This window comes from Aotus nancymaae, unplaced genomic scaffold (genome assembly GCF_030222135.1).
Source record: "Aotus nancymaae isolate 86718 unplaced genomic scaffold, 86718_ANA_hifiasm-v0.15.2.pri h1tg000039l, whole genome shotgun sequence".
Taxonomy (NCBI): Eukaryota; Metazoa; Chordata; class Mammalia; order Primates; family Aotidae; genus Aotus; species Aotus nancymaae.
The window spans coordinates 6,047,948-6,074,818 of record NW_026988453.1 but is presented as its reverse complement, the minus strand read 5'-3'; the positions used below and the strand labels follow the sequence as shown (position 1 = coordinate 6,074,818).

The following is a 26,871-nucleotide window of genomic DNA, read 5'->3' as shown; positions in this document are numbered from 1 at the left end:
AAAACCCTGGTGTGTCAATGTATTTTCCATGAATTGGGATTATCATTTTCTTATAAGCAGAAAGTAGGGTACTATCAGATTTCTGTTAGAGTTATTGGGACTCTAGTGGAAAAATTAAAACTAAAATAATTAGTTGAAGCACTCGGAGAAAGGCTGACCAGGAATAGGCATGAGGATTTACCACTCATCCTGCAGTGGTCTCTGTCTTCCAGGAGGATATGATGGCTTGAATATCTTAAATTCAGTTGAGAAATACGACCCTCATACAGGACATTGGACTACTGTTACACCAATGGCCACCAAGCGTTCTGGTAAGATCAGATCTCAGGGAGGAGACAATAGGCAGTGCTGTCAGACCTTTACATATATAATAGTGATGCATGGGACAAACTGTAGATCAACGTAAAAATGAGATTCTGCTCCTCCTTGTCTCTGTTTTCTCTAAATATTAGGATAGACAGCTTATACTTACAACTAGATTATAAATTTGAAAGCAAAAGCCTTCATGTCTTTGTTCTCTCCCTATGTTTTAGAATACTACAATTTTGTCTGTGTAGCATGTTAAATAAATGTTTGTTAAATAACGTCTCTAAAGTATAAGAACAAAAGAGTAGCACCTTACCTTCACGAGAGCTTTTTGAAGTGGAGCAGGCTGAGATGTAGAAAAGGAGAAAACACTGTGCTGTTCTAGTTTACGCATTCTGAGTAAAAATTGCTTCAGAACCATAATCACGGTTCCTTTTCCTCCATCTACCTTTATTGCTGCCTTTTTTCCACTTCCTCCTTTTCTGAGAAGGGTGGGGCTCTGAGTTAATGAGAGTAAAGAAGAGAACCATTTCTATTTATCTTGTATCATTTCAAATCCAAGCCAAAGGGTTAATAGATGGAATAACTTGTGCTGGACTAGATTATTCTAGGCCTGTCTAGGTCCAATCCATATCTCTCATCTACTCTAGAACTCAGCTAGCCATTAGTGACCATAGTTTATTTCTATAACTCAGATTCCAGGCTTAGTACCATTCATTTGCTAATGCCTTCATTTTCCCCAGGTGCAGGAGTAGCCCTGCTGAATGACCATATTTATGTGGTGGGGGGATTTGATGGTACAGCCCACCTTTCTTCCGTTGAAGCATACAACATTCGCACTGATTCCTGGACAACTGTCACCAGTATGACCACTCCACGATGCTATGTAGGGGCCACAGTGCTTCGGGGGAGACTCTATGCAATTGCAGGGTGAGGATTTAAACAACTCCAGACTCAGTATGTAACCAGAGCAAGAGTCTATGTGATCTGATCCTTATTTTTCAATGGAGACAAGATTTGGGTAGGGGTAGACATCTCCAGTAGCAACTTGATTTTTTTTAATTAGATTTTTTTTATTTTTTAGAGACAGAGTCTTTCTCTGTCAACCAGGCTGGAGTCTGAGTAGAGTAGCTGGGACCACAGGTGCATGCCACTGTACCAGGCTAGTTTTTTATGTTGTCTAGGCTGGTCTCCAACTCCTGGGCTCAAGCAATCCTCCCACCTCAGCCTCCCAAAGTGCTAGGATTACAGGCATGAGTCATCATGCTGGCCTCCAGTGGCAGCCTTAAGGAAGAACTTGTGTGGAAAGGAATAGAAGGCTAATTTCTTTCTTTAAATTTAATTGAGACAGACAGGGTCTTACCATTTTGCCCAGGCTGGTCTCAAATTCCCTCCTAGGCTTAAGCAGTCCTCTTACCTCAGCCTCCTTCATAGTTGGGATTACAGGCACGTGCCACTGCACGCAGCTGACTCACTTTTTTCTTTTGCTTCTTTCCCACTCAGATATGATGGTAATTCCCTGCTAAGTAGTATTGAATGTTATGACCCTATCATTGACAGCTGGGAAGTCGTGACATCCATGGGAACCCAGCGCTGTGATGCTGGTGTGTGTGTTCTCCGTGAGAAGTGACCATTGTTGGAGCACCATCCAGAACTAGTGACCAGTCTGGTGGACAGTTAGTGGGAGAATCAAGAATCCTTTCCGGAATGTCTGTTTCTCACTGTGTGCACAGGGTGATTACAGGCACCAGTGCAGTGATGATTGTACTTAGTTGACACATATTCTGCCTTGTCCTGGTTATTGTTCCCGAGAAGGGTGGCCAACAGATACTCCAGGGAAAAGAATGCAGATTGGATGTGAGAGACCAGATCGCCTCTCCGACTGCCTTGGGGAGCACTTTCCTGTCGTTTCTAACTTACCACATGCTCAGTGTACTGTGTGTATGTTGTGCCTCATATGTTGCAGAGAACGAAGGTGAGTATAGCCTACTAGATGTGGGCAATATCCAGCCTAGATGATTGGAAAGGTACCAGTTTAAGTAAACTTGGTAAAATCCAAGTCTTTTTTTTTTTTCCAAGAAAAGATACCTATTCTAATCTACAGGTAGCTAGAGGCAACACAGTTCCATTCTAGAGGGAAACAGAAGGGAGAGCCCCATAAAACTTTGGGGGCAAGGGAGAGAGACTCATCTGACACTTCTTGTGGGGGGTAGGGTTGTTATATCAGAATTGAAGTTAGAATAAGTGAATCAACTGAATTTAATGGAATGTGAGTGAACCTAGAACAGCACTGAAGTATTACATAACCTGAAGACTGAGAAGGGTCTATCATTTGAAGGATCTTCTTATTTCCCCAAGGTCTTTCTAAAGTAGAATGTTACGCATTTTAGCACTGGAGACAGTATAACAGTGAACAAATGTTGGGATGAGAGAAGATGGCATCAATGTGGGAGTTCAGTATAACTGGGGATAAACTAGAAGTACCTGTGATTCTACAGTCTTATTCCCTGCCAGGGCTCATCTAGCCATGGCAATGTTTGCCTTGAATGGGGGTGAAAGCCTTTCTTTGTTGAGTCAAATACTACTACACTGTTACACTTCCACACTATTTATTTGGGGATGGGCTGGGAGTGACAGTAGCCCAGTAGTTCAGCTACCTGATTACTGCCCATTCTTTTAGGAGTACACTTCTGCCAAGGAGTGGTTTGTACTGCTGTGTTTGTTACATTTAGTCTTTTTTCTGCTACAAGTTTCCCTTATCTGTCCTATAGTGTAGATTTTATTCATCACAGGACAGAATAATCAAGGACAACCAAAATCCTTTTGTCAGTTTCAGTACCTCAGCTATCAACATTTCTGAGCTATTACTCAATGTTCCTCTATGTCATGGAGTGAAATTCTTGTTTTATGGGTATTGGGAGTGTGGGAATGTGGTAACCTAAACAACCTTTGCTCTGAAATTCCATTTTTCCCTTTTTCCCTGAATTGTATTGACCTACAGAGTTAATTTCATTTGTATTTTTTTAAGAAAATATTAAAAATCAATGGTCTCAAATGCTGAGAGTTTGCATTGCCTTTAGCAGATACTTGGGAGGGAAAGATGTAGGGATCAGCTGTAACTCCTGTGTCTTCAGCCTGTTTATCTTGTGTGTTTGCCAGCTAGTTCTGCTATTTCTCTGTTAGACACAGGTAAGAGGCAGCCACTTTACACTATGGAGATTGTCATCAGTAAAATATTTACCTGATTTGCCGTATTCATTAGCCCCTCTCATGCTTGGAGTTACTTGAAAACCAAAGGAGTAAAGAAGAGACGTCTTGAATTCACTTAGCACCCACTTGAATTTTAGGGTTTCAGTCATGCCAGGCCTTCTTTCCATTTGCTTTGAATTATGGCATGTGATATTAACAGCTATGCAGAAGGCTTGCAAAACTGCAACAATCCTGATGCTTCCAGAGCAAAAGGAAGGAGAAGCCACAGGAGGAAGTTATTTTCCCTAAAGATGCCTGCCAACTTTGGCAGACGGATTGCACCTGCTAATTAAACCACAGCCTATAAAACGTGGCTCTTCCTATCTCAAGAAGAGATCCAGGAGAGGCTGAAGGACTGATGGCTCCTATGCTGTCTTCAGTGCTGACAAATTAGTTTGAGACCAATTTCACAAATAGTTCATACACTGCAGGCACTGAATCTTCTACAGAAAAAACACATAAAACTTAATAGCTCCTTTTTCACTCTTTTCACAATCATACACACTTTCATGTGCTCACATGCATACACCGAGATACCCCTAATTTGGTGGGTTATCTTAATTTTTTTTTTTTTTTTTTTTTTGAGACGGAGTCTCGTTCTGTAGCCAGGCTGGAGTGCAGTGGTGTGATCTTGGCTCACTGCAACCTCTTCCTCCCAGGTACAAGCGATTCTCCTGCCTCAGCCTCCCAAGTAGCTAGGACTACAGGTGCACATCACCACACCTGGCTAATTTTTTGTATTTTTAGTAGAAATGGAGTTTCACTATGTTGGCCTGGATGGTCTCAATCTCTTGACCTCGTGATCCATCCTCCTCGGCCTCCTAAAGTGCTGGGATTACAGGTATGAGCCACCGCGCTTGGCCAACATCTTAATTTTTTTAAGCTCCCACCACTGGCAGCCAGCTACTTAGTTATCTAACCTAGGAAAACCAGCAGTTGCTTTGTGTCACCCCCATCACAATACAGACATCCAGCTAGTTTCTAAGTTCTATACAATTTTAATTGTTCCAAGTCCATTCCCCTATCTTCATTCCCTCTGCTAGCTTCAGGGCCTTTCTCAGCTAGACCCTAAGGTAACAGCCACTTGATATCCTTACCTCTATTCCTCTCAATTTAGCCTCTCCATTTAGTCATAGGTTATCTTTCTAAAACACGGAAGTACTTAACATACAGCAGACAGTAAATATTGAACAGTTATTTCTGGCCTAAGATTCCACAGATTCCCATTGTTCATATTATAAATGTTAAATTCCTTAGCATGACATTAGATCCATGGAGCTCTGGGCCCACTGTACCTTCCTGATCTTACCCACCTCTGTTATCACTTCTCACCAGGTTTGTGGGTCAGCCAGAGCAGTCTACTAACCATTCCTAAATTTGTTCTCACGCTTGTTCATATACAATACTGTTCTGTCTGAAATAATCTTGCTTTCCTGACAATCCTAGTTAAGAGCAGTGGCTTTAGAGTTGTGCTGCAACCTTTCTGAGCTTTACCTTTCTCATTTTGTGCACAAGAGTGCCGACCCCATAAGGAAACTGATGATTTAATACGTTTCTAAAGGCGCTTCGACACATTTTGCCACGTAGTAAATGGTCACAATTATTAGAAGCGGCCAGCAATTACAGCTTCCACGCATCTTTTTTTCCAGTACCAAAAAGATACCTGCCCGTCTAAGTAGTTTCCTATAGAAGAAGCTAATTTGATGGGAAATTAGCTTGGCTCAAATTTGATGGGAAGTCTGACCCATATTCCCTTCACATTGCCCCCAATAAAGTCCTCATTCATTCAGGAGACTAAATTCAGATCTCAGAAAACTAAACAGTAAGGTCAAACCTAATGATTTGTTTAGGTCTTACTATTAAGCACAGTGACCAGGTGGTATGGAGATGTGTCACTGGTCCCAAGAAGTGTCCCTGTCACGAAGCCTGTCGACACCTAGCCACTAAGGTTAGGCAATGAATGAAGGCGCCTGCGCAGCAGAGTCCAGAGAGGGGAAGCGGGCGCCTGCGCACAAAAGTAGTGACCGTCCGCTCCCCGCCCCCGCCTCTGCCAACCCGCGCCAGCGCAGTGAGGATCGAGCCAGCAAAGACAGCGCCTGCGCGGCCGTGGCTGAGGAGCCTGTGGCGGCAGCGGCGATGGAACCAGCAGAGCAGCTGAGCGAGTTAGTGTCAGCCGAGGGCCGAAACCGGAAGGCGGTGCTGTGCCAGCGTTGCGGCTCCCGGGTGCTGCAGCCAGGGACCGCTCTCTTCTCCCGCCGACAGGTAGGGAGGCAGGTTGGAGGGCGTTTACACCCGCAGTCTCCCAGACGAGCCGCTGTGGTCGGAATCTGAACCCCATCTCCTCAATTTCCGGAGACCGCGCCCTCCTCGCGCGGCCTTAAGCCCCGCCCCTCGGGCCTCCGCTCTGCGAGGCTCCGCCCCTGGCGCCACTGGCAGCGAGGGAGAGAACCGGATCCCGCTCCCGGATCTTTTGCTGCGCAACCCATCCCTAGGCTACCCGGTCCAGTCTGCCCGGCCCTCCGCCCCCGGGGCCGCCGCGAGCGCGGGCCCTGCGCCCTGCCGCAGTCCAGGACCGTTGCTTCGCGGGCGCGTAGAAGGGAGGCGCCCCATTCCGGCTTCTGGAGCTCCCTCCAGCCTGCAGGATCTGGCAGGTGCCTCTCGGCCGCCGGTCACCGCGGATGTGGCCGAGTTCCTGTCCTACTCCAGACCCCACCCGCCAGTCCCGAATTCTCCGTCTCATTGATGGCAGGCACCTGTTTCACGAAGAAGCCCCAGAAACAACTGGTGTAGGGGACGCGGCAAAATAACCCCGGTAACCTGCATACCGAGGAAGTTAACGTTTTCCAGATGAATCGTATTTCAAGTGCAATAGATACCTGACGTCCTGGAAGTAAATTTAAAAGAAAAACAATTTTTTTTCCCTTGAGTTTAGAGATTTTAATACCCTTCCTACCACCATGACCCCAAGTGAGAAAGTTGAAAAAAAAATTATTTCGGTCAACTCTGTATTGAAGTGCAAGTATAATGTCATTTCAACAATAGGGACATCCTGTCATTCAAAATTATTTCTAAAAATATGCAGATCATTTTATAATTTCATTTGGTTGAACAGATCGTGAAGTGTAATGTCTAGTAGAAGAGCAAGAATCCCCCATACCTCCAAAACAGCCTTTCGTCAAAGAAGGAAAAAAGGAATCTGTGTATGTTGTTTTGTAGGTATATTGATGACTTTTGATCTAGATATTGGTGGAGCTCCCAGCGTTCTTTTAAGACTTCCAAGGTTTGGGAGTAGAGCTGTCGGTTAATTTTACGAAGTTAGTGGCATTATGGAGTCAGTAGAAAGAACATGGATCTTGGAATTAAAATATACGTGGAATTAAATCCTGACTATCATTCATTAACACTGAAATTGGCTCATGCCTGTAATCCCAGCACTTTGGGAGACCAAGGCTGGTGGATCACCTGAGGTCAGGAGTTCGAGACCAGCTTGGCCAACATGGTGAAACCCCGTCTCTACTAAAAAATATATATATATACAAAAATTAGCTGGGCGTGGTGGCACGCACCTGTAATCCCAGCTACTCTGGAGGCTGAGGCAGGAGAATCGCTTGAACCTGGGAGACGCAGGTTGCAGTGAACTGAGATTGCATCACTGCACTCCAGCCTGGGCAACAGTGAGACTGTCTCAAATTTGAAAAAAAAAAAAAAAAAAGTAAAAAATTTAAAAAATAAAGTTATTTAAACTCCATGAGATGCAGGTTGCTATTGTGTAAAACAGGGGTGTCCAGTCTTTTGGTTTTGCTGGGCCACATTGGAAGGAGAATTGTCTTGGGCCATACAACATACACTAACAGTAGCTGATGAGCTAAAAAAAAAAAAAAACAAAGGCAAAAAAAGAAATCTCATAATGTTTTAAGAAAGTTTCCGAATTTGTTTTGGGCCGCATTCAAAGCCGTTCTGAGCCATATGCAGGCTGCGGGTTGGACAAGCTTGGAAGCTTGGTGTAAAATGATGATGATGATAGAAGGAAGAATTCGTAGGAAAGCACTTAGCACGGTGCCTAGTATATAGCCCATTATGTAGGTTAGTTCCCATACTCCTTTTCCATGGCAAGGTTCTAATTTATCTATTTATTTATTTATTTTTGTGGTATATAAAATTGCAGTGGAGAATGACTCAATGCTAAGAGACCAGTGAAAGACTCTAGTAGTCACCTAGACATAGGTTAGTGAGAACATGACCCACACTGAATGCAGGCTGTGAATATGAGTCAAGACAGAGCCCATGTGCCTTCATTTTGCCCTAGTTAGTGGGAAGGAAGGGATCAGGTTACCATGATGAAATCACAAAGTGATAAGATTTACTTAGACAAAGCAAAATAATTTATTTTCGCAATAGGGAGTCATGGGAGAATGTCCCAATGGGAATATCACGGTTGGGGTTGAGCATGAAAATTTGTTAAAATTCTCATATGTTTAAGTATAGTAGAAATCTTGCCATTGATAATATGAATCCAAAATATCCAATACTGTTACGTAAGATTGCCTGGAGGGCTGCTGTATTTGCATATGTTTGGCTGCATCATTATCTGCTAAGTAAAAATGATATAATTCCTACTCCTCATCTGCTGATGGAAGAGGTTGTTGGCAGTAATTAAAATTAGTATAGAGATGAAAAATACAAGTAGATATTTATTTATTTATTTAACAAGCAGCCAACCAACCAATATTTCATTTAAACCTATGAAATGCTATGCAATTACTGAGGAGTGATTTACTTCCAATTATGTAGTCCCTTTTGGAATAGGTGTGATGTGGTGCTGATAAGAATGTATGTTTTGTGTATTTGAAGTGGAGAGTTCTATAAATGTTTATTAAATTTACTTGTCCCGGGTCTGAGTTCAAGTCCTGAATATCCTTGTTAATTTTCTGTCTCGTTGATCTGTCTAATATTGACAGTGTGATGTTACGGTCTCCCACTATTATTGTGTGGGAGTCTAAGTCTCTTTATAAGTAACTTGTCTTATGTATCGGGGTGCTCCTGTATTGGGTGCATATATATTTAGGATCGTTAGTTCTTCTTGTTGCATTGATCCTTTTACCATTATGTAATATCCTTCTTTGCCTCTTTTGATCTTTGTTGCTTTAAAGTCTATTTTATCAGAGGCGAGAATTGCAACTCCTGCTTTTCATTTATTTATTTATTTTTGCTCTCTGGTTGGTAAATCATCCTCCATTCCTTTGTTTTGAGTCTTTGTGTATCGTTGCATGTGAGATGGGTCTGGATGCAGCATACCGATGGGTTTTGACTTTTTATCAAATTTGAATAATAATATATACGAGTTTAATACTGCCATTTGATGCTAGCTGGCTGTTTTGCCCATTAGTTGGTGTAAATTCTTCATTATGTTGATGCTCTTTACTTTTTGATATATTTTTGGAAAGGCTGATACTGGTTGTTCCTTTATATGTGTAGTGCTTCTTTCAGAAGCTCTTGTAAAGCAGGCCTGGTGGTGGTGAAATCTCTTAAGTACTTGCTTGTTCACAAAAGATTTTATTTTTCCTTCGCTTGTAAAGCTTAGTTTGGCTAGATATGAAATTCTGGGTTGAAAGTTCTTTTCTTTAAGGATGTTGAATATTGGCCCCCACTCTTTTCTGGCTTGTAGGGTTTCTGCTGAGAGATCTGCTGTAAGTCTGATAGGCTTCCCTTTGTGGGTAACCGACCTTTCTCTCTGGCTGCCCTTAGTATTTTCTCCTTCATTTCAACCCTAATGAATCTGACGATTGTGTGCCTTGGGGTTGGTCTTCTTGAGGAATATCTTTGTGGTGTTCTCTGTATTACCTGGAGTTGAATATTGTCCTGCCTTACTAGGTTGGGAAAGTTTTCCTGAATGATATCCTGAAGAGTATTTTCCAACTTGGATTCATTCTCTTCGTCACGTTCAGGTACACCTATCAAACGTAGATTAGGTCTTTTCACATAGTCCCATATTTCTTGGAGACTTTGCTCATTCCTTTTTATCCTTTTTTCTCTAATCTTGTCTTCTTGTTTTATTTCATTAAGTTGGTTTTCGACCTCTGATATCCTTTCTTCTGCTTGATCAATTCGACTGTTTAAACTTGTGCATACTTGGCGAAGTTCTCGTGTTGTGTTTTTCAGCTCCATCAATTCACTTATATTCCTCTCTAAATTGTCTATTCTCGTTAGCATTTCGTCAAGCCTTTTTTCAAAGTTCTTAGTTTCTTTGCATTGGGTTAGAACAAGTTCTTTTAATTCACAGAAGTTTCTTATCATCCACCTTTTGAAGCCTACTTCTGTTAATGGAACGCACTCGTTCTCCATCAGGCCTTGTTCCATTGCTGATGAGGAACTGTGATCCCCTGTAGAGGGAGAGGCAGTCTGATTTTGAGTATTCTCTGCCTTTTTAGGCTGGTTTCTTCCCTTCATTATAGGTTCATCCATCTGTCATCTTTGTAATTACCGACTTTCTAATTAGGTCTCTGAGTGGACATCCAACTTGTTGATTCCCAGTGCCGAAATCTGAGCAATCCACTGTGCCAGCCAAAACAGCGGTGTTAAGATTGGTGGTCCAGTCCCACTTACTCTGCATCAAGAACCGCCACGCCAAGGCGCCGGCAAAACCTCCACACCGGCCACAAGAGTTGCCCTGGCAACCCGTGGGGCTCCTCCACTGGGAATCTCTTGGTCTGTGAGCAACAAAAATTCATCTGAAAGTGTGGCGTCCTCTCGTTCTCTGCGCTTTCACTGGGAGCTACAATCCCGAGCTGCTAGTGATCAGTTATCTTGGATCTTATTTATTTATTTTTGAGACGGAGTCTTGCTCTGTCACCAAGGCTAGAGTGCAGTGGCACAATCTCAGCTCACTATAACCTGTGCCTCCTGGGTTCGAGCCACTCTTCTGCCTCAGCCTCCCTAGTAACTGGGATTACCATGTCCAGCTAATTTTTGTATTTTTAGTAGAGACAGGTTTTCACCATGTTGGCCAAGCTGGTCTCAAACTCCTAACCTCATAATCCGCATGCCTCAGCCTCCCAAAGTGCTGGGATTACAGACATGAGCCACAGAGCCCAGCCTGGTTTTGTCTAATTTTATAAACTGACATAAATTAAGAGATTTCTTAATGGAGTTTATAGTTTTTTTAATTCTTAATTTTTTTCATATTTATTGATTTTATTTATTTATTTTTTTGAGACATCTCGCTCTGTTGCCAGGCCAGAGTGCGATGGCATGATCTCGGCTCACTGCAACCTCCACATCCTGGGTTCATTCGATTCACCTGCCTCAGCCTCCCAAGTAGCTGGGACTACAGGCATGCGCCACTATGCCTGGCTAATTTTTGTATTTTTAGTAGAGATGGGGTTTCTCCAAGTTGGCCAGGATGGTCTCGATCTCTTGACCTCGTGATCCACCCGCCTCAGCCTCCCAAAGGGCTGGGATTACAGGCATAAGCCACCGCGCCCGGCCTATTTTATTTTATTTTTATATTTTGAGATGGTGTTTCGCTCTTGTTGCCCAGGCTAGAATGCAATGTCAGGAGTTCAAGACTGGACTGGCCGACATGTTGAAATCCTGTCTCTACTAAAAATACAAAAATTATCTGGGTGTGTTGGTGGGCACCTGTAATCCCAGCTACTTGGAAGGCTGAGGCAAAAGAATCGCTTGAACCTGGGAGGTGGAGGTTGCAGTGAGCCAAGATCACCAAGTGCACCACTGCACTCCAACCTGGGTGACAGCGAGATTCTGTCTCAAAACAAAACAAAACAAAACAACAACAACAGAAAAAAACTTAGAGAGAGGGGCTCACTGTATTGCCCCTGGTCTCAAACTCCTGGGCCCAAGTGATCCATCCACCTTGGGCTCCCAAAGTGGTGGGATTACAGGTGTGAGCCACTGTGCTTGGCCAGGATCTTTTTTCCCTTCCCTTCCTTTCCCTTTCCTCTCTCCTTCCTTCTTTCTTTCCTTCCTTCCTTCCTCCCTCCCTCCCTCCGTTTGGCTGTCACCTGACTGGAGTGCAGTGACACAAGCATGACTTACTGCAGCCTCCAATCAGCCAAAATTATTAATTCTTGTTTGATACTGTTTTAAACTGATTTTGCCAAAAATCGTGTGGGCAGAATAAATTATGTGTGTTATATTTCTTTTTGTTTCTCAACTGACACAGTGACTCCTATTCTCTAGAAAGAGGCCTAATAATTTTTTTAATGCATTTTATGTGTTTAAAAATGTTTTCCCTCTTTTAAAAAGACAAAAAGGTTTTTTTTGTTCTTGTTTTTAACAATGACTTAAACATTTCTGGAAATTTCCTATTTCTTGAGAAAGAACTGTTGGAAGAATCCTGTCCCCTTTCTGGACTCTAGCAACTCAGCTCTAATCTAACCCAGTGTTCTGACTCTCGTCGTAATTGTTTTCTCCTTTCTTTCCTCAAATACTAATTTCAGCAAAAATATAACCTCTAGGACATGATGTAAATAGAAGGTAAAAAATTTCCTGGGAGAGTCTAACAGTTATTAGTCCCCTCCTCTGCTCTGTGTCACATATTTTAAGGTGGAGAAAAACACTTCTATCCTTACAGAGAACAAGGAGCTTCTGAGATACCGAGCTCCTTAACTGAAGCTTTGGGGTAAACCCCCTCAAGTTTTAGGGTAGCTCTTTTTTGTCATAACTGAACTATTGCAGATAAACCACCATTAGGGCAGTTACAGCAGGGCTGTTACTCATCTCTGCAGGTGTTAAAGGAGCACTCCCAGCAGTTAAGCCTAGAGAAGGGTGTGTAAGGAGTCCTGGTTAGAGGTGGCCTACAGCTTTCTCTCTCACTCCACCCAGTGGAAGAGAAGAGGCTAGTATTCTGCAGATGGAAACGGTCGGAGAGCCAGACTGCCAGTCCTACCTTTGAGGTGATCCAGGGCCTGCCTCTTACTGTGTCTTATATTCCACAGCTCTTTAGTCTAAAGCAGTGTGTTTCTCGATTCCGTCCCCCACACCCAGACCTCCAAAAGACATTTAGCAATATCTGGAGACATTTTTAGTTGTCAGAATTAGGGAGGTGTGCTACTGTCATTTAGTGGGTAGAAGCCAGGAATGCTTTTAATCATCTTTTTCTTTCTTTTCTTTTTTTTTTTTTTTTTTTTTTGAGATGCAGTCTTGCTCTGTTGCCAGGCTGGAGTGTGGTGGCACGATCTCTGTTCACTTAACCTCTGCCTCCCAGGTTCAAGCAATTCTCCAGCTTCAGCCTTCCGAGTAGCTGGGATTACAGGCATATGCCACCACACTCAGCTAATTTTTACATTTTTTAGTAGAGATGTGATTTCGCCATGTTAGCCAGGCTGGTCTGGAACTCCTGACCTCAGGTGATCCACCCGCCTCCACCTCCCAGAGTGCTGGGATTACAGGCATGAGCCACTGTGCCCAGACCCTGTTAAGCATCTAATAATGCTCAAGACAGCCCCCAACAACGATGAATTCTGCAGCCCAGAATGTCAGTAGTGCCCAGGTTGAGAAACCTTGGCCTAAAGGCTACAAAGCAGTCTCCCATCTATCAACCGAGTCAGCCTTAGGAAATGATTTGCATGATTTGTTGTTTACACCACTAGACTATTAGGTCCCGTGTCCTGTCCGCTTCCGTATCTCCTATGTCTAGACTGTGCGCGTAAGTGAGAACTGAGTAAATACTGGAATTGAAATAAACGAGTGAATAAAAGCTATTAGTCCAGTATAATAATTAGCAAGGATACAATAGATCAGTATATTCAGTTGGCACCGTCACTGCGCTATTTGTGCAGCATGTGATTTGTGTTCTATTATTTTTACCTTTAAACTATGTTGGACTTGATGTGTTCTTTTTAAGTCATATAATTGGTTTCACATATGCAATGTTCATATCCTGGGGCCAGTTGCTGTGGCTCATGCCTGTAATCCTAGCACTTTGGGAGGCTGAGACGGGTGGATCACCTGAGGTCAGGAGTTCAAGACCAGTCTGACAAACATGGTGAAACCCTATCTCTACCAAAAATACGAAAATTAGCTGGGTGTAGTGGTGTAGGCCTGTAATCCCAGCTACTCGGGAGGCTGAGGTGGGAGAATCGCTTGAACTCAGGAGGCAGAGGTTGCATTGAGCCGAGATGGCGCTACTGCACTCTAGCTTGGGCAACAGAGAGAGACCCTGTCTCACAGAAAAGAAAAATAAAAGTTCATACCCTTGAACTCAGTGCTTCTCAGAATCTTACCCAGTTTCTGGTGGAGGAAGTGATAACTGAGCTGATAGAGGCAGGGTGCAGTAGTGTTCATAGTTGTGAGAGAAAGCATGGGATGTTTGAAGAATTGAAAAGTTCAAGTTGGCCAAGACATGGAGTGTGTAAAAATGACAAGAAGTGAGGCTGAGGTGGGATTAAGATGATTGGAATAGAAGAGGGGAGGGAGCTTCGGGATGAATCCTCTCCATGCCGGGTAGAAGCCCATGACTGGGGGAGAGATATGGAATCAAAAGGAAGCTTGAGCCAGGTGCCAGTCAGCTGTGGATAGGAGTGACTAGAGCTTCCTCAGACACCCCTGAGGGGTTGCCAGATGGCAGAAACCTTAAAGGAGCAAAGGTGAGCAGAGGAGGAGTCATAATTTGGGAACTACTTTTGGGAGCAAGGAGGACACTGATTCCCAGCCCCAGATCCTGAAGGATATGGAGTGTCAGAGGATGGACAGTGGCCACTGGGTTTGCGGCAGTGTCCTCAGCCAGAGCCTCATTTCTGTGAAGACAAAGAAAACAGGAAACTCCAAAGAGCTTAGAAATGTAGGAAAAGGAAGATGATGCTGGAGAAGAAAGTTGCGTGCTCTTGTATATTTTTAGGGGGTCAGGGGAGCATTGTGCCAGCAGTGGGCAGTGAAAGATTGGCTTGTGGGAGGGAAAGTATAGGGCAGTGTTGGGTTAGGACTGTGAGGGCAGAGGACCCCAAGGGCAGTAACCAAGGGCAGTTTCTTATAAAACTAAATGTGCCCTTCACAGAATGACCCAGCACTCTGGGGTCTTTTTCCCAAAGAAATGAAACTTATGTTCACACCAAAACCTATACATAAATGTGCATAGCAGCTTTATTCATGATGGCCCCAAACTGGAAAAAGCCCAGATGCCCTTCAACAGGTGAATGGTTAAACAAATTGGTACATCTGTACCACGGAATACTATTCAGCAACAAACATAGAATGAACTATTGATGCACATAACTTGGATGCATCTCAGTGACTTGTGTTGAGTGAAAAAAAAGCTAGTTTCAGAGGGTTCCATACTGTGTAGGTTCCGTGACATTTTTGAAATGACAAAATTTTAGAAATGGAGACCAGCTTCGTGGTTGCCAGGAGTTAGGCATGCGGTGGGCGATGTTTGATGAGCGTGGTTATAAAAGGGTAAGGAGGGATCCTTGTGGTGATGGAACTTAACCATGTTGATGGAAACACGAACCTACGTGTAGTAAAATTGTATAGAACTAAATATACAAGTGAGTAGAGTAAACTGGGGAGATCTGAATAAGGTGTGTGGTTGTATCAGCGTTTCTCTCCTGATTGTCATTTTGCACATAGTTTTGTAAAATGTTACCTTTGGGTGAAACAGGGTAAAAGTTACATGGAATTTCTGTATTTCCTATAACTACATGTGAACCTGCAGTTATCTCAATGAACTTTTAATTGAAAAAATTAGGCCAGGCACAGTGACTCACACCTGTAATCCCAGCACGTTGGGAGGATCACCTGAGGTCGGGAGTTTGAGACCAGCCTGGCCAACATGGTGAAACCCTGTCTCTATGAAAAATATGAAAAATTAGCCAGGTGTGGTGGCGCGTGCCTGTAAGCCCAGCTACTCGGGAGGCTGAGGCAGGAGAATCCCTTGAACCTGGGAGGCAGAGGTTGCAGTGAGCTGAGATCATACCACCACACTCCAGCCTGGGTTGACAGAGCAAGACTGCCTAAAAAAAAAAAAAAAAAAAAAAAAAAATTGGGACATTAAGTGAAAAAAGCCAGTTGCAAAAGGACAAATACTGCATGATTTCACTTCTCTGAGGTACCTAGAGTAGTCAAATTCATGGAGAGAAAGCAGGACAGTGGTTGCCAGGGGCTGTGGGGAAGGGGATGGGAGTATTGTTGAATGAGTACAGAGTTTGCGAAGATGAGAGAGTTTGAAGATGGATGGTGGGGTGGTTGAACCATAGTGTGAATGTACTTAAAGATGCTGAACTGTACACTTAAAAATGGTTAAAAACGCCGGGCGCGGTGGCTCACGCCTGTAATCCCAGCACTTTGGAGGCCGAGACGGGTGGATCACGAGGTCAAGAGATCGAGACCATCCTGGTCAACATGGTGAAACCCCGTCTCTACTAAAAATACAAAAAATTTAGCTGGGCATGGTGGCACGTGCCTGTAGTCCCAGCTACTCAGGAGGCTGAGGCAGGAGAATTGCCTGAACCCAGGAGGCGGAGGTTGCGGTGAGATGAGATCGCGCCATTGCACTCCAGCCTGGGTAACAAGAGCGAAACTCCGTCTCAAAAAAAAAAAAAAAAAAAAAAAAATGGTTAAAATGGCAAATTTCACATTTTACCACAAAAAAAAATCAGGAATCAAGATGGAACACGCATCTCAGCTATGTAAGTATTGCTATTATCTATTACTGTTCAGCAAAATCACCCCCAAACAGTGACTTCAGAACAGTGATGTATTTTTTTTTTCTGAGACAATATTTTTCTGTCGCCCAGGCTGGAGTGCAGTGACGTGATCTCGACTCGCTGCAACCTCTGCATCCCAGATTCAAGCGATTTTCCTGCCTCAGCCTCCTGAGTAGCTGGGATTACAGGCGCCCGCCACCATGCCCAGCTAATTTTTGTATTTTTAGTAGAGATGGGGTTTTGCCATGTTGGCCAGGCTGGTCTTGAACTCCTGACCTCAGGTGATCTGCCTGCCTCAGCCTCCCAAAGTGTTGGGATTACAGGCGTGAGCCACCGCCCATCCCAAACAGTGATATATTTTGCTCAGGAATTTAGAGGCTGACTAGCCTTAGTGAGGCAGTTCTCACTGGGCGCAAGTGTCCCATGAGAAATGGCAAAAGTTGTGTGCCATTTTCTAACCAGCATATGTTCATCAAGCCTATATTCATCAAGCAATCACCATGGCCTACCCAGACCAGAGGGGAGGGGCATGGACTCCACTCTTGATGAAGGGATTATCAGAGAATTTTGGGATGTGTTTTGAATCCACCACAAGTAGCCCCCAGAAGGGGAAAAATTACGAAAAAGTTAACAGAAGTGTACTCTGTATTGGAACAGTTTTTATTCTCATCTATATTGTAGCATGCTTGCCAAGTTTTCTATAATGAGAATGTATTTTTACAATAAGAAAGGTAGTATTTTATTTTTAAAAGGGTGCTGTTAGTAGTATATCAGCAGAGTCTCACTGAGTTGTGGCGTTCCATCTGTTTCTGAAGAGGTGGTCCAGGATGTGCTGGGGTCCTGACACAGCAAAGGTAACCCATCTGTTCAGGGCTCTCACTGGCAACTTTGCACCAAGTCGAGTTTGCCTCAAATTACATATTAACTTTTTTCTGTTTCTACCTCCCGGTAGTCTGTCTAGAAATCCTCATTATATTCCAGATGTTATATCTAGTCTCCTGGCCCCAGCAGTTGTCATGGGAGGTTGAGATCCAAGCAGGGATGCACATACATATGCATATATATGGGTGTAGTCTTGTGGGTCCGACTTAGAGGATCTAAGTAAAAATGGGAATGTTGAGGAATAGAGCAAACAGGACCCAATATGATGTCTTGAATGGAGCATTAATAATAGTAGTACCGGCCCGGTGCGGTGGCTCACGCCTGTAATCCCAGCACTTTGGGAGGCCGAGGCGGGTGGATCACGAAGTCAAGAGATCGAGACCATCCTGGCCAACGTGGTGAAACCCCGTCTCTACTAAAAATACAAAAAAAATTAGCTGGGTGTGGTGGCACGCGCCTGTAGTCCCAGCTACGCGGGAGGCTGAGGCAGGAGAATTGCTTGAACCCGGGAGGCGGAGGTTGCGGTGAGCCGAGATCGCGCCACTGTACTCCAGCCTGGCGACAGAGTGAGACTCTGTCTCAAAAATAATAATAATAATAGTAGTACCTTTAAATCACAAATCAAAGGAGAGACGACTGGACAGGTGACGCCTTGTGCTACAGATGGGAACCGAGAGCGGGAAGTGGTGTTCTTTTGTCGGGCACCTCCCGAACGCTGATGCTTCAGTCCGTTTTCTTTTTGTTTTGTTGGACACGCTGAATTCTTGGTTGATTGGTTTAGGTGTCTTAACTTGTCCACCGAAGTTCACTCCGTCTATGTTAAGATGTGTGAGATTTCACACCTACAATATAGGGGATAAGCCAGAAATATATTTAGGAAAATTGAGGCCCACAGAAAGTTACAGATAGGACTGGAATTCAGGTTTCCTGGTTCTTTAATTTTGATTCCTCTCTTTGCCTCTACCTGTTCCTGTTTTTGTTTAAGGTAGAACAAAGTGTTAAGGACATGTTTAACATGAGGCAAAAAGAGTGACTGGAGTGACACTATCACACAATGACTTGTGGCGTAGCCCCAGCTACTTGGGAGACTCAGGCTGGAGGATTGCTTAAGCCTAGGAGTTCAAACCCAGCCTGGGCAATGTAGAGACACCCCATCCCTAATTACAAAAAAAAAAGGTATATTGTGGAGTGGGAAATGGGAAATAAGTGATATGACAGCAGCCGTGTGAGGAGCAGAGGGTTAACACACTTCGCTGGCGTTATATTTTGCAGTAGTCTGGGACAGCTAAGGGTGTATACACTATCCATATGGAAGAAATTAAAGCAATTATGTGTGTGCCAGAGGCCTCCTCCTCATGATTGAGAAGTCCTATAGATTGGAGGGTGCAAGCATCCTAGAGCTGACAATTACAAACTGTAGAACTAGATTTTCCTTTTTATATGATAAATCCAGTATGTTCCTAACTGATGGAATAGATCAAAGCCAGATATCCCGTGTTCATTCTTTTAACAAATAGTTGAGATCCTGCTCCATCCCAGTTGCTATTCTAAGCACTAGAGATCTAGTAATGAACAAGATAAGCTCCTTGCTTTTCAGGAGCTGATATTCTAGTGGAGTTAGACACATGGTAAATAAGGAAGCCAATAAATTAACATGATAATTTCAGAAAATAAACGATAAGAAAACAAGTAGGAACGGCAGGAAGAGACTTCCAGGGGAGATGAACGTGTTCATTATCTTGATTATGATAATGGTTTCACTGGTATACATGTGCTAAAGTGAAAGAAACTGTGCATTTTATTTTATTCCTTTTTGAGACAGGATCTCACTCTGTCACCCCAGGCTGGAGTACAGTGGCATGATCTTGGCTCACTGCAGTCTCAATCTCTCTGGCTAAAGCAATCCTCCTACCTCAGCCTCCTGTATAGCTGGGACTACAGACATTCGCCACCATGCCCAACTACTTTTTTTTTTTTTTGAGGCAGAGTCTTGCTTTTGTTGCCCAGGCTGAAGAGCAGTGGTGTGATCTCAGCTCACCTGCAGCCTCGACAACCTCCTGGACTCAAGTGATCCTCTGACCTCAGCCCACGAGTAGCTGAGACTACAGGTGTTGCACCACCACAGCCAGCTAATTTTTGTATTTTTTGTAGAGATCGGGTCTCACTATGTTGCCCAGGCTGGTCTTGAACTCCTGAGCTCAAGAGAGCCTCCTGCTTCAGCCTCCCAAACTGCTGGCATTACAGGCATGCACCACCGCGCCCACCCCTGGCTAATTTTTTCAAAATACTTTTGGTAGAAACTAGGTCTCATTATGTTGCCCAAGCGGATGTGCTTTTAAAATGTGGGCAATTCATGTGTCAATTACACCTCAATAAAGCTCTTTAAAAACAAAATACAGTGGGCAGTAGTAATCAAGCTAATTCAGGTCGTTGGTTAGAGAAGACCTCCTGAGAAGGCTACATTTGGGCTGACTACCGAGGGGGAGCAGCCATGCCAAGATCTGAGGCCACAGCAGACTAACACTGTTTGAGGATGGCAGGAAAGCCAGTGTTGTCTGAAGCATAACGAGCTGGGGAGACCAGGACCGCGTGGGGCCCATGACGAAGACAGCAGTGAGGCCAAGTTCCCAGACCACCCAGCTGGCGCCCCTCTTTCATTTCTCTTAAGAATCAGGGCAGGGACCAGAGGCAAAAAAAGAGCCACCCAGCATCATCGTGTACAGCTTAACGAGAGGGTTCTCTTTTTTAGTTTGTCATTCCTGCTAGGGAGCAATGGGAAGTGTACCGAGAATGTGGGTATTGATGGAACTGGGCCAGTTCAACTTCTGTGTCCTTTACATTCTCTCCCACTGCAGCTTTTCCTTCCCTCCATGAGAAAGAAGCCAGCTCTGTCTGACGGCAGCAATCCCGATGGCGATCTCCTCCAGGAACACTGGCTGGTTGAGGACATGTTCATTTTTGAGAACGTGGGCTTCACCAAGGACGTGGGCAACATCAAGTTTCTGGTCTGCGCAGACTGTGAAATTGGACCAATTGGCTGGCATTGCCTAGATGACAAGAACAGTTTCTATGTGGCCTTGGAACGAGTTTCCCATGAGTAACTGAGGGGAGGGGTACTCAGCTCCACCCCCAAAGATAAACTTGTTCCCCACAAGAACTGGCATTTAACGTGGTGTAACTGTTCCGCTGCCTTCTTCTCTATGCTAATATAAATACCGAGTACCAGCATGTCCACCTGAACATGCAGAGGGTTCGTCCTGCTTCCTAAAGCTTCACGTACATGCCTCTTGCTTAGTTCACTTGCATCACGTTTCCTAAGCTCCCTTTTCCCCCAGTTTTGGGACACTGTGCTTCTGCAAATCTCGTCTCTTCCCTGGCATTCTGCCTAGGCTCTGTTTTACCCAGGGGCTCCCTCTTTTTCTTGCTCTAGAAGAGCAGTATTCAACCTTTTAGCCATGATGACCCATGACAAAAGATGCTTCTGTGCTAATAGTTGAAAGTCTGCCTTTTTCTCATTCAAGAAAGCATACAAACATCTGAAAGTGGCTTTGTTGTATGGCTACCCTTGTGATCTATAGTAACTTATTCTTTCTAAAAGTAAAGCATTTACGAAATGCAGTATTTAAACCACCAACCAGAAACATTACTTTGGACACATCTCTAATACCGCGTTGGAGCGCCTCTGCTCTAGGTTGAGAATGACATTTTATTGTGAAGATGGGTGTGGTACCTCTGCCCTTGAAATCTTGTGGTTTCTTTTTATATTAGCTCCTCACTGCTACAGCCTAGAAGGTGAGAAGCAAATCTTTAACCCCATCTGGCAGTCACTCAAGGAAAACCCAGCCCTGGCTGTTTACCCAGGCTCTCTCAGGATCGGAGGGGAGGGTGTAGGATTTGAGGGTTAGGCCTTTGCCAAATTATACACAAGTTTATAATTTGCCTCATCTGGACAGGTAACTTTCCTTTTTTCTTTTTTCTTCTTTTTTTTTTGAGACAGAGTTTTGTTCTTGTTGCCCAGGCTGGAGTGCAGTGGTGCAATCTTGGCTCACCGCAACCTCCGCCTCCCAGTTTCAAGCGATTCTCCTGCCTCAGCCTCCTGAGTAGCTGGGATCACAGGCATGCGCCACCACGCCCGGCTAATTTTGTCTTTTTAGTAGAGACAGGGTTTCTCCATGTTGGTCAGGCTGGTCTCAAACCCTTAACCTCAGGTGATCTGCTTGCCTTGGCCTCCCAAAGTGCTGGGATTACAGGTGCGAGCCACCACAACCGGCCTGAACAGGTAACTTTCTTCCTTTGTTTGTAGGCAAGACTTCTTTAATGTATAGTATCATCATTTACTAAACATACTGTGCATGGTCCTCATGGGGTTTTGGTCCAACTGGAATCTCTCTACCAACCCAGGATGCAAACTTCCATTCAGATGCTTCTATTTCCATAGCTCTGGGGTTGCTGTAACAGTTTGATATTAGCAGACTTGTTTAAGCCTTCAACTTGATTTCCAATTATTCCATCATTTCTATTCTGAAATGACTCACCGTCATAGAAGGAAGTTTATTATATAACCAAGGTTTCAGGTATCCTTCTGTCACCTCTGCACTTCAGAAGGCCTAAAATTGAAATAAGTACTTCATAGAAACTTACTATCTGAAGTCCCTTCCATTGTGTTCTAGTGGCCTCGTCCTTCCTTTACCCCCAAACTTTCTAAGGGCTTCCTCACTGAAGTGCTGGCCTTGGGCGCAGTTTTGCAACAACCTACTCCCCTGGAAAGGTGGCTTCCTTCTGCAGTCAGCCTGAATGAGCTTCAGTAAGCAATTGAGAGAACTGTGTTTTTCCGACAAATGATCATGTCCATTGTTATGGCATCTGCAGAAGAGCAGAATCACCCACTGAAGTCAGGAGCAAAACCAAGTAGACACCTCTAGGGACACATGGCCCCTCGCATCACAAACCAGAACCTAAGCTAAGCATTTTTAAAAAATTAGGCTTTAACTGTTTGTTCTTTTTTAAATCATAGAATACATATTCGTTGCAGATAAATTAAAAAATGCATAAACATTTTTTTAATTGCTAATACTCCCACCATTCAGAAATTGCCAATGGTAATGTGGTATATACCCTCTTCAATGTATATGTATATATTATATACATGTGCAGTTACAAATAGGACATCCCACTGTCCTCTTAAAACTTGCATGTAGCTCAGGCATAGTGGCTCACGCCTGTAACCACAGCACTTTGGGAGGCCAAGGCAGGAGGATTGCTTGAGCCCAGGTGTTCAAAACCAGCCTGGGCAACATAGTGAGACTCTGTATCTACAAAAATAAAAGTTTGCCAGACACGGTGGCACATGTCTGTGATCCCACAGGCTTGGGAGACCTGAGGTCAGAGGATTGCTTGAGCTTAGGAGGTTGAGGCTACAGCGAGTCACGTTCGCATCACTGCACTCCAGCCTGGGCGTCAGAGCAAGATCCTCTCTCAAAAACAAAACTTTCATTTAACAAAATAGGATGAAAATCTTCCCACGACAGTAGATACGTATCTAAGTCCACCGCGATTAGTATTCCATTGTATTGCTGTACTGTAACAGTCCACTATTATGTTGTCTTCAATTTCTTGTGAATGATATGACATGCACCTTACATTCTGTATTCACCTTCTTAATTATTTACTTGGCGTACATTATTAGACGTGGAATTGTAGGGTATGCACATTTTCGAGGCTTTACTGTATTGACACATGCTTCTCAAAAACTGTGCTAACATACCCTCCAGCAGTATAAAAGAGCACTCATTTCTCTGAACCCTCACGAACACTGGATATCATTAAAAATATTTTGCCGCTTGTGCCTATAATCCCAGCACTTTGGAAGGCCGAGGCAGGAGGATCCCTTGAGCCCAGGAGTTTAAGACTAGCCTGAGCAACATGGTGAGACTCCATCTCTATAAAAAATGAACAAAATGACCTGGGCATGGTGGTGTGTACCTATAATCCCTGCTAATTGAGAGGCTCAGGTGGGAGGATCACTTGAGTCCTGACAATGGAGGCTGCACTGAGCCTAGATTACACCACTGGCACTCCAGCCTGAGTGACAGTGAGAACCTGTCTCATATATATGGCCACTTGAATAGGAAAAGAGTATTTCATTGTTTTAATTTGCATTTATTTTATTGAAATTTTTATATACTTATCGGTCATTTCTATTTCCTTTTTTGAGAACTGCCAAATGTTGCCCTAGTAGCCAAAAATATCAAGTTGCTATTCTGCCTTTGCAGTTTGATTTGAAAGAAAGAAAGGCATTTAGGCAATGGAAATTAGATTTCTGCATGTCCTTGGGAAGAATATATAAATTGAAAAAACAGAGGAGAGCTGAGACCTGAACCTTAGGGTTTAGCTTAAGGTCAGCCAACTGATGATCTAGTCCACTGTAAAATGCAAATGTCGTTTCATTTCCCTCACACATAAAAGGCTCTCAGTCCATACTTGTGAATCAGCTGCTATTTGCTGTGGGTAGATAGAGGCAACCTGTGCTGGCTGCTCCGAGTAGAGAAACTTCCGTTTTCTGTCGGGGAGAGCAGTTGATTTTGCGAAGGCCTAATTGTTTCCGCATGACTGTTGTTTTACAGAAACACAGAATTCAAGATGGACAATGGTGTACTACATTTCACGAATTGTCACCATGGTGTACATGAGGCTACACGTCTAACTGACAATAATTAGTGGGGACTTCTGCTTCTAGTAATGGTGGATAGGTCCTTTGGACTGACCAGCTCACTGGTCAACTAGAAAGTCTGGACAAAATATTTTTAAAATCTGTTTGAAGGCACTAAGAGAGCTGACATGGCTTTGAAGAATTACTAAACCAGGAGGGCAGAGAAGATGGGAATCTTGGGAGGTGGGCTTGGTGTGATGGACCTCCGTTCTCTGGGGAGCATTTGTCAAACTTGGAGGTGATGCAGGGGCTTAGCAGTGATTTTAGCAGCCTTTCAGAAGTAGGGGTCGGGGCCTGTTAAAGGGTGATGGACTTGGTGGGGTCCCTCACTTTTGGTTGAAGCCTTCAGTCTTTTGCACTCAGGAATAAGGGTGAGGCGATGTGGGAAACAGGCTCTTGGGACTGCAGCCCAGCTTCCAATTACCGATTTCAATCCTTGAAATTAGATTAAGGTGATTCCAGTGTGGTAGTTTGCTCAAACTCTTTGGATAAGCAAACAAAACCCCTCTCTAGAGGATATTATTATTATCCTAAACTTCAGATTATTTCTACAAACAATTTTGCTAATACAATATCCTGAGTACAACACAATGTAACCAGGCATGTGAGACAAGATCGCAGGCCCATAGTGGCTAGAGATACTGGCGCTATCAAACAGGCTAAAACAACTATTTACCATGTTCAAGGAGAGACACAGGTTTGGGAATTTCAGCAGCTACGTGGACATGTTTTGTTGTTTTTGGGTTTTTTATTGTTTTTTTGAGACAGTCTCACTCTATCGCCCAGGCTGGAGTGCAGTGGCACAATCTCGGCTCACTGCAACCTCTGCCTCCCAGGTTCAAGTGATTCTCCTGCCTCAGCCTCCTGAGTAGCTGGGATTACAGGCATGTACCACCACACCTAGCTAATTTTTGTATTTTTATTAAAGACAGCGTTTCACCATGTTGGTCAGGCTGGTCTCGAACTCCTGACCTTGTTGTCTGCCCTCCTCAGCCTCCCAAAGTGCTGGGATTACAGGCGTGAGCCACTGTGCCCAGCCAGACATATTTTTTTTTTAATATAATTCTAGAATTTTTAAGAATCCAATAATTAAGAATACAGTGGAACCAGCATGGGCAACTTAGTGAGACCTTGTCTCTACAAGAAAAAAACAAAACAAAAACCAGAAAATAGCCAGGTGCAGTGGCACCTGCCTGAAGTCCCAGCTACTTTCCAGGCTGAGGTGGGAGGATCTCTTGAGTCCAGGAATTAGAAGTTTCATGAGCTATGATGCCACTATACTCCAGCCTGGGCAACAGTGAGTCCCTATCTCTAACTTTAAAATTCACTGGGACATTTTAACAGCAGCTTAGGCACAACTGAGGAGAAAACTAGGGGTGAGGCATAACAGATGTATGAGACCACAACACAAAACCTTATATAAGAGAAAGTAAAAGAAAACACATTCATGGGGCCAGGGAACTACAGCCCACAGGCCAAATTCATTCAGCCAGTACCTGATCTACTGAGACTCAGAAACTTTGAAGCTAAAAATGGTTTTTACTTTTTTTTTTTTTTTTTTTTTGAGACAGGATCTTACTCTATTACCCAGGCTGGAGTGTAGTGGCACGATCACAGCTCACTGCAGCCTTGACCTCCCAGGCTCAGGTGATCCTCCCACCTTGGCCTCCTGAGTAGCTGGGAACACAGGCACGCATGTGCCACTGCGCCCAGCTAATTTGTATTTTTGGTAGAGACAGGGTTTTGCCATGTTGCCCAGGCTGGTCTCAAACTCCTGGGCTCAAGTAATCTTCCTGCCTTGGACTCCCAAATTGCTGGGATTACAGGTGTGAGCCACTGTACCTGGCCAGTTTTTATGTTTTGTAAATGGTCATATAAGTCATCTATATAATATCTCCAATTCTGCCTCAGCCCACAAAGCATAGATACTTATCTAACTCTTTAAGAAAAAAGTTTGCTAACTCCTAATATTGTTAACAATCTCATCTTTGCCAGGCACGGTGGCTCACGCCTATAATCCCAGCACTTTGGGAGGCTGAGGTGGGCAGATCACCTAAGGTCAGGAGTTTGAGACCAGCCTGGCCAACATGGTGAAAACCCCATCTCTACTAAAAATACAAAAAAAAAAACCAGCTGTGGTGGTGCATGCCTGTAATCCCAGCTAGGCAGGAGAATCACTTGAACCCAGGAGGCAGAGGCTGCAGTGCACCGAGACTGCGCCATTGTACTCCAGTCTGGGCAACAAGAGCAAAACTCTCGTCTCAAAAAAAAAAAAAAAATCTCCAAACTGAAATTCAGTAAATCCCAGTTAAAAACTCAACAAGTTTGTGTGTGTAAAGTTCAACAAACTGATTGTAAAAGTTAAATGAAAATGCAGAGAACCAGGAATAGCCAAGACAGTCATGGAGAAAAACAAGGCAGGAGAATTTTTCTATTGGATAGAAAGTGTAGCTTATCACGAGGATAGACAAATAGACTAATGGAGCAAAAGAGCTCAGAAACAGACCCATGCATATATATGGACCCTTGATTTATGATAAAGGTAGGAGTAATGATTTGGAGGGGGCATGAGGAGGGCTTCTGCAATGCTGGTAATGTTCTGCATTTTAAAATTTTGGTAGTTGTTATATAATAAATTGAGCTGTATATGCACTTTTCTGAACATATGTTTTCACAATAAGGTTTTTGCTTTTCTTGGGACAGGGTCTCACTCCATCACCAATGCTGGAGTGCAGTGGCATAATTGTGGCTCACTGCAGCCTCAAACTCCCAGGTTCAGATGATCCTCCTGTCTTAGCCTCACGAGTAGTGGGGATTACAGGTGCATGCTGCCATGCCTGTTGTTTTTTTTAAGAGACAGGGTCTCACTGTGTTCCCCAGGCTGGTCTGGAACTCCTGGCCTCGTGATTCGTGACTGACGATAGTAAGATTTTTTTTTTTTTAAAGTGGAATTTCGCTCTTGTTGTCCAGGCTGGATTGCAATGGTGTGATATCCGCTCACTGCAACCTCCACCTCCCAGGTCCAAGCAGTTCTCTTGCCTCAGCCTTCTGAGTAGCTGAGAT

At 43.9% G+C, this 26,871-nt stretch overlaps 2 protein-coding genes across 2 annotated transcripts in view; both read left to right on the top strand.

Moving 5' to 3' along the window:
- The window catches only part of KLHL12 (kelch like family member 12), a 37,824-nt gene extending 35,445 nt beyond the window's left edge, over window positions 1–2,379 (top strand). The window contains exons 10-12 of the mRNA XM_012459455.2: window positions 213–311; window positions 1,050–1,236; window positions 1,810–2,379. Coding sequence (XP_012314878.1) covers window positions 213–311; window positions 1,050–1,236; window positions 1,810–1,936 — 413 coding nt within the window. The 3' untranslated portion in view covers window positions 1,937–2,379. The remainder of the gene's footprint in view (window positions 1–212; window positions 312–1,049; window positions 1,237–1,809) is intronic.
- A 3,263-nt stretch (window positions 2,380–5,642) lies between these two features.
- On the top strand, window positions 5,643–24,661 carry RABIF (RAB interacting factor). Its single transcript, XM_012459456.2, has 2 exons — window positions 5,643–5,817; window positions 19,955–24,661. Exons 1-2 carry the CDS (start codon window positions 5,692–5,694, stop codon window positions 20,198–20,200), a joined length of 372 nt encoding a protein of 123 aa, XP_012314879.1. The 5' UTR covers window positions 5,643–5,691; the 3' UTR covers window positions 20,201–24,661.
- Window positions 24,662–26,871: the final 2,210 nt, after the last annotated feature.

Coding starts and splice junctions, on each gene's coding strand:
- RABIF (XM_012459456.2), top strand. CDS start 5,692: ATGGAACCAGCAGAGCAGCTGAGCGAGTTAGTGTCAGCCGAGGGCCGA. Junction 5,818..19,954: donor CTCTCTTCTCCCGCCGACAG/GTAGGGAGGCAG, acceptor CTCCCACTGCAG/CTTTTCCTTCCCTCCATGAG.